This window comes from Quercus suber, unplaced genomic scaffold (assembly GCF_002906115.3).
Source record: "Quercus suber isolate HL8 unplaced genomic scaffold, Cork oak 2.0 scaffold_902, whole genome shotgun sequence".
Classification (NCBI taxonomy): Eukaryota; Viridiplantae; Streptophyta; class Magnoliopsida; order Fagales; family Fagaceae; genus Quercus; species Quercus suber.
In genome coordinates this window covers 135,507-143,381 of record NW_027070327.1, presented here as the reverse complement: position 1 = coordinate 143,381, position 7,875 = coordinate 135,507, and the positions used below count along the sequence as shown (strand labels likewise).

At 35.7% G+C, this 7,875-nt stretch overlaps 1 protein-coding gene across 1 annotated transcript; it reads left to right on the top strand.

Annotated features, from left to right (window-relative positions):
• The first annotated feature begins 928 nt into the window (after positions 1-928).
• LOC111983024 (syntaxin-32) lies at positions 929-7,600 on the top strand. The gene is made up of 6 exons (XM_024014671.2): positions 929-1,228; positions 1,625-1,907; positions 2,228-2,478; positions 2,597-2,772; positions 3,408-3,620; positions 7,202-7,600. Exons 2-6 carry the CDS (start codon positions 1,673-1,675, stop codon positions 7,359-7,361), a joined length of 1,035 nt encoding a protein of 344 aa, XP_023870439.1. The 5' UTR covers positions 929-1,228; positions 1,625-1,672; the 3' UTR covers positions 7,362-7,600.
• The last annotated feature ends 275 nt before the right edge of the window (positions 7,601-7,875 follow it).

Sequence of the window (7,875 nt, the reverse complement as noted above, 5' to 3'; positions counted from 1 at the left end):
TTTACTAGTGCGAATGAGGGTCCAATTCCATCATCTCTAAAATGGATGTTCCGTCGGAAAGGTAGTAGTGGCATTGGAACTGATTCCTACCTCCAGAAGCCAGCTCGGCAGTGATGTTCTCAAGGGCACTACTAGGCAGTCAAGCATAGGGTGTCTCCGAACAATATCGCTCCCGACTAGGCTAGAGATGATCGAGAGGGGTTTGCTTGGGGTATTCATGCTAGCACGACCTTATTTTTAGCTCCTGGGTCCAGAATGGTCCCTGAGGTGTTTGAGTCAAGGTCGCAGGTCCAATGAGGGCAGGGTGACGTATTAGGCCGCCTGGCCAGGTCCCAAGGCCTAATGGGCTTAGGGCCCTAGCCCGTACAAATAATATTCTAAAAAAGTATATAAAATAAAAGAATTTAATATTTTTAATTAGTTTATTTATAATGCGGTCACATAAACATCTGATTTCTAAAACAAAATTCAGATTAAATCATGATAAATTATAATTAAATTAAATAAGTACTTTTTTATTGAATTTTTATACATTAATATTAACTAATTATCATTAAAAATAAACATTTATTTATTTTTATGGTAAAATACTATCTTAATCCCTAAAATTTATCAATTTTTTTTTCATCTTTAAATTTTAAAAAATTTGCTTTTTTAATTCCTAGACTATTGAAAAGTTCATTTTAGGTATCTAAGCTATTGAAATGTTTTATTTTTGGGTCTCAAAACTATTGAAAAAACTTATTTTTTCATTTTTATTTTAGACTCTAAACTATTAAAAAAAAAGTTATTTACAAAGTTTAAGAATGGATTTTTTATTTATTTTTTAAGTTTAGAGATTTATAACAAAATTTTGATAAAGTTTGTGGGCAAAAATAATATTTTACGTCGTTACATCACGGTGTATTTAAGCAATTTAATCCAATTTTCGTAGTTCGTTGTGTGTCACGCACACTTCCATAGCCTTCTTCTCGACACAAATATTGTTTTGCAATTATTGTCTTTTTTTGTTTTTTTCTTCTCCACTGGATCCGTCGTCGTATCGGGACCTCTAAAATTCCAAAACCCCCCACAGCACCATTACGAATAGCTTTCGATTTCTATTTGCCACGCATGGTCACCTCGATCCAGATCTAGGTTCTCGCTCCCTCTTTTCCTCAAATTCGATCCAATTTTGAGCAATATTGATTCCGTGGCTCTAGGGTTTCAGATCTCTCCGTTTTTGGAGGTAATTTCGTTGCTCTTTGATTATATATGTCCTGTTTGGTTGATAAGAAAATGTAGGAAAAATGAAAAGCTGGAATGTTATGTTTACTGAATTTTACCGGAAAAAAAAAAATTTCAACTCGATCAAAGCTTGGTATACTAGTAGGATCAACTAGGTTTTAATTTGAAGATTTGAAATTATAATTTCGTTTTTATTATTTTGTTTTTCCCTAAGGAATTCAACAAATCAAAGATTGGGATCGACTAGGCTAAATGTGTGTGTGTGTTTTAAGCTCAATTTGGTTTTATTATTTGTTTATAAATGTATAGGGTTTATTGTTAGAATAGGTTTAATCTGTGTCTGAAGGTTTGCTGGATTTCAAATTTTGAAGATCTGAATGAGTCTTTGTGATTTCAGGGGGTTATGTTATTATAGGATTTGGATTTTAAGGTAGGGTTAGGGAAAATGCATGTGAAATTGGCACCGTTTCGGGATCGGACACAGGAGTTCCAGAGTATAGCCGAGAGGCTAAAGAAGTCGTTTTCATCAGGGTCGTCGGCTCCAAATGGGCCGAGTAGCAGCTCAAAGTCGGAGGAACAGAGGTCTGCGGTTGCAATTCAGTCTGAGTTCAACAAGAGGGCTTCCAAAATCGGGTATGGGATACACCAGACGTCACAAAAGCTTACCAAGCTGGCAAAGTGTAAGTGATGAAATTGAAAGTCTTGTACTAGAATTTTATTTTATCTTGCTTATTGTTTGGATTTTAAAATACAATTTGGATGAGGAATTCGTTATTACAATTGTGCTGGAATTTTTGAAGTTGAACTAGTAAGTGTTGTCAAAAATAAATAAATAAAATTGATAAAAACCATTGTTAGAAAGGAAGAAATGTTGGGACATTCTTCTAATTGGACGGTTGGAGAGTGGATACTGTTGCTATCAATAGTTTTTAGAATTATGGTAAACACATTGTGTGAAGGATGAACTTTGTCCTTTTAATGTGCTTTTATTGATTTGTAGTGGCAAAGAGGACTTCAGTTTTTGATGATCCCACTAAGGAAATCCAGGAGCTGACTGCGCTTATTAAGCAAGATATTACTGCGCTAAATTCTGCGGTGGTAGATCTTCAGTTCCTCAGCAACTCTAGAAATGAGAGTGGGAATATCTCTAGTGACACCACTAGTCACTCAACCACTGTTGTAGATGACTTGAAGAATCGGTTGATGAGCACCACAAAAGAGTTCAAAGAAGTTCTTACCATGAGAACAGAGGTATGGCCAGTGTTGCTTTTTCAGTCAGTCAGTGGGAGTCTATTTCACCACTGTTGCTTCATATTTTTTGTAATACTATTTCGTTGAAGACTAATGGTATTTTATTGGTTTCTTAAAGAACTTGAAGGTTCATGAGAACAGAAGACAGCTGTTTTCTTCCACTGCTTCTAAGGAATCTACAAATCCATTTGTTCGTCAACGTCCGCTGGCTACCAGGTCAGCTGCTAGTTCCTCAAATGCCCCACCTCCTCCATGGGCTAATGGGTCACCATCTTCCTCCCAATTGTTTCCTGGGTAAGAGCTTGTTTGTTGTTTTGGTTTGTTGGTCAGGGACCTCTTTTACTGGGTTATTATTTAATTGATGTATCATCATATAATCCTTTAGATCTGAATCACTATGTTTTTATGATTAATCAATTATTGTATTCGTTAATATGTATGAAACGTATGATCTAATATATCAAGAATATGAGTTAATAGAAGACTTCTGTCTAGATTTGGTCTGAATTCTGTTTGGAATCCATTCAGTCAATGTTTCTCTTATCATTTACCTGAGTTGCTTTTGAAGTTAGCTCTAAAATTTTGCGGTTTGTCATCCCTGCTTGTACTCTTTATACCTCCGAAACATCCTAAGAAGTTACCTTCTTCGTTTTTCCTCCATTCCTTATGATGCTGAAAGATTGTGAAATGCAATGTAGTTTTTGGAAAATTGAATTACAATATATATATATGTTGTTGTATCTACTTCTAAACCCAGTTAGAGGCTTTGTTACTTGGTTCAATCAATTTTTCCTGTAAAGCTAAGTTCTGCAGTGTTGAGTTGAATTGATTAATTATGATTTTTATTACACCTAAATGAAGATCCTAGGGCCTTCAACTTTGGAATTTATATTCAAGTGAAACTTTATTCATGCTTTTTAAATTTACAGGAAGCAAACAGATGGAGAGAGTCAGCCATTGCTGCAGCAGCAACAACATAATCAACAGCAACAGCAACAACAACAAATGGTTCCATTGCAAGACAGTTACATGCAGAGCAGAGCTGAAGCTCTTCAAAATGTTGAGTCTACCATTCATGAGCTCAGCAGCATCTTCAACCAGCTGGCAACTCTGGTTTCTCAGCAAGGAGAGATTGCTATCAGGTTTTACTTTTTACTCTCTCACACTACAGATATATTACAGTTGACTCTTTATTTTCCTAACAAAAACGTGAATAACATTTAAAAGAAACATATACAACTACACAAATTGCAGACCAAAGATAAAAAAAAAGGAAGGAAGATCCTCTAGCTTAAGAATCTCAGAAAAAGAAAATTGGTTGGTCCATTGGCTAAGCTCATGTGGCACTCCATTAAAGAATCTGCTAACCCAAAAGAAAACCAACCTGGGTTACTCACCCCCAATTATGGATGCCGTGAACATGGGCATCGAACTTCCAACAAATAGGACTTCCAGGATTTGAGATACAGCCATTTCAAAGTTTGAGCCTTTGCCACTTTTGATGAACATTAATTTAATGAGTTTGGTCCAAGCTTTAATTCCCTGACCATTATGGCTCCTTACAATAATATCTAGGGAAGCCTTGTATGTACCCATGGCCACATCAGCTTCACCCAGTTGTTAGGAGCCTTCCAACAAGCCTTTTAATCTCTTCATGTAGCTCATCCCTTTTTCCCAGCTTTTCTCTGAAGGCTCTCTTTACTTTTCGTGGTGTTTCTTCTATATTTAGTGGCATAGAATTAAAGTAGACTTGGTTTCTCAACCTCCAAATAATGTGAAAGAATTATTGCTACAAATAATGTGAACTCATATTTTGTCTCTCTGCATGCAAGAAGAGTTGGTGGGGAATGTACAATGGTTTCAATTGACTCTGTGACTGTTGTTGCTATCATAACATCAAGCTTGAAGCTCCATTTGCCATGTCATGCCATTCTAGCTCCTACATAAATTTTAAAAGAGTGGAAAGCATTGTTAAATGTCAACTTCCTACTCTATATATATAAAGGAGTTTTGACCTTTTGTTGTGGTGTAATAGAAGTGCTTTGGAGAGACTAAACAATGAGCTGAAACAAATTGTTGTGTTGGGCTAGAGAGTCACAGAGTAGTTTTTTTTTTTTTTTTTTTTTTTTCATCCTTTCAATATATATATTATATCTATTGCCTATTTGTTGTGTTGGGCTAGAGAGTCACAGAGTAGTTTTTTTTTTTTTTTTTTTTTTTTCATCCTTTCAATATATATATTATATCTATTGCCTAGCTGTCTAGCAGCTTTTCTTGCCCCCTGCTTCTCCCAACCACTTTTGATGCTAATGGACAAAGAGAGAGAAAAAGAGGGAAGAAGAATAATAGAGGAGAGGCTTGCTGCAGAAATCCAGGGATTGCAACCTGCTTGTGTCATGACTTGAGAAAGTGCTAGTCATATCTACGCTATACCTCAAAATGATTATTGAAGATAAATTGTAGTTCCTTCTAATCGCTTATACACCCCAATTTGACGTTGTAGACACCCAATATAGGACTCTTAGCATATGCCCACACAACACACACTTATCCAATCCAATCCAATCCAATCTCTTCCACTTAAATTTCTGACATCCTCGTTTGGGCCATGTTATGCTGTAGTACCCCTAAGCGACATGGTGTAACTAGGTTGTCACAAACTTAGTTACATCTCCGCTATACCCCAAAAAGGGTGGTCAATTTATAATTGGGGCTGCTTGTAATCGTTTATATAGCCCAGTTCGACTAGTAAACACCCTATGTGGGACTAAGCACATGCCTGCATAACGCACACCTATCCAATCCAATCTATATAATTTGAGTTATCATAGCTTGATTGTCACAAATCGTGTGGAGAGGGCTTGGGTAGAATCAGAGAGAAAGGGGCAGCATGGGAGAGCTCAAACTCCCAACTGATTTTTTTTTTTTAATTATTATTATTTTTTTTTATATATACTCATAAAAAGGACATTTGAAGGAGGCTAACTGACACCAATTTGTGATCTTTAATCAAATTAGAAGGGCATCTGCAGCAATTCTCCGTAAGAGCATTTTCTATCTTTCATGTAATCGAACACCCCATATTTCCTTCCATATATTGTAGTTAGCATTGATAACTGATGTTCCACTATATGTCCCGCACTTCTCACATTAGTGTTAATATCAGTTACTTGACTCTTTTGTGAATCATGTACATATTATCATCATAAACAACTCACTATCTTACTTGACCCTTTTGTGAATCATGTACATATTATCACCATAAACGACTCACTATCTCAATTCGCACTTGCTCCGCCCATAATAAAGTGATGGAGGGTGAGATTGTGAGTCCAAGACCCACTAGATGTGTTTAACCTACCGTTTCTTTTTTTAAAACTATATTTTGGTTGGAACTGTTTGTATTAGGTAATGACATCAATTAACTGAGTCAAAGCTAATTAAATGATGTGTGAGCTGAGTGTGAGTCTCAAGATAAGTTTGATTAGCTAAAAAATGCCAAGTAAAATTACATAGGCTACAACTTTGCTCAATAATTTGGTTCTCTAAAAGCTAGGGTGCATTTTGACAATGTTAGTCTGTCAGATTATAGGTGGAATAGTGAAGGTAGTTTTTGGTGTACTTGCTTTACATCTCATTCAAAAACTCACTCTTTTAACTAGACATGCTATATAGATCTTGAGTTGGCCACTTTCCATTTTCTCCAATTTTATTTGTTCCATATCTCTATACATTGTGAGAGTTAAATTAGGTGATTAAATATAAGTTTTTAGTCAGAGAAAGGATCTATATTTAAGTTTCAGAGAAATTTAAATCAAATTTCTGATATCAATATTTTGAGGCGTCATTCTCTTAGAGCCTACATCTATAAATTTGACGATTATTTCTCTTTACAAAATTTTACCATTGTCACAATATTCGTGGTGAAAGGTTACAGGCCGAATCTCAGTACCATTCCTGCCTTTAAAGCTCTCTCTCTCTCTCTCTCTCTTCACGTGCACACATACACATGTATGACTATCCTGTCTTCTTCTTCTGAGAACTTGTCTATTTTTCTAATATTATAAGAACATCTAATATTTTGTAGTAAATTTCATCAGATGATTGCTGTAGAACTTTTCTTTGGTTGGCAGATGATAGTGATCTTTTAATGTCTTTTCTTCCTTCAGTTTGTCAAGACTTAAGTTGGAGATCTTTAAGAGGAACCTTATACTTCTCTGATTATTTATACTTAAGTAATCAGTGGTTCGGCGTAGTTCTTGGTATATGGGAATTGGGACAGATACATGGCCATTGAATCAGTCATAGATAATGTTTAGTGAGAGTTTTCTGCCCTTGTGCATGGATTAGCTAGATGTGTTGATGTCATAGCAACCTAGGAAGATGTTGAAATGCAGTGATTCTAGATCTTGGACCGTAACCGTTGGATTCTTCATTCTTTAGCTATGCAAGATTAAACACCCATACCCTACGACCCTCCCACCCCCAGATTACTTAAATTCTTATGCATGATATATGTTGCCATCTAAAAAAAAAAAATTAATGGTGTGCAACTATTTGAAACACTTCTAGTTTAGCAAAAAACAATTCCATGCATATGCTTCAACAGTTAAGAATGTGAGTAGGCTTTCTTGAACTACATTAATATCAATGCTTCATTGCTTTCTGACCCTTGAATTTGAATTTAAATTTGACAATTGATACTGGTATTTTTTTGTTGCAGGATTGATGAGAATATGGAAGACACATTGGCCAATGTGGAGGGGGCACAAGGGGCCTTGCTCAAGTACCTGAACAGCATATCTTCTAATAGGTGGCTGATGATTAAGATATTCTTTGTATTAATCTTTTTCCTCATGGTTTTCCTATTTTTTGTGGCATAATCACTGCATAGACAGAATTGAAACGAACAAAAATGTTGTGTTTCTTTGCTGGTGAATAGCCACTTATATTCGTTTCATACCCATTTTGCTTTGACCAAATATTTATGCAGGCAGAGATAAAATTAGTACCGAGTTTGCCCAATATGATACATATGTATGGATACGTGTAAGTGTACAAGGTGTTGAAAACAACGATAATTGTGAAAATTCTCCCTTCATCCCCTTCTGGGATTGTTATATGTTTTGGTGTTATATATTATTGTACTTGCAATCCTCACTCTTGAGTAATGTACCTAGGGAGATCTATTGCTTAGCTCTGCTGCATTCTTTTTCTTTACACAAAGGTGTCTTACTTTCAGCTCACCTTTGAGATGTGAATTTGTTAGTGTTACTTGTAACTTTCATGGTGATACATCAAAGCAAGTGTTACTTGGACTTGGGATTCTGATTTCTGAGCTGATTTTACACATTTTCTGATTTCCCATATGTCATAGCTGCTGTACTACACTAAAAA

What these genes read in the sequence shown, in the direction of transcription:
- LOC111983024 (XM_024014671.2), top strand. Translation starts at nt 1,673, where the DNA reads ATGCATGTGAAATTGGCACCGTTTCGGGATCGGACACAGGAGTTCCAG. An exon ending in TCCTCCCAATTGTTTCCTGG is followed by an intron (nt 2,773 to 3,407) that starts GTAAGAGCTTGT and finishes TTAAATTTACAG; the next exon opens with GAAGCAAACAGATGGAGAGA. An exon ending in CAAGGAGAGATTGCTATCAG is followed by an intron (nt 3,621 to 7,201) that starts GTTTTACTTTTT and finishes TTTTTGTTGCAG; the next exon opens with GATTGATGAGAATATGGAAG.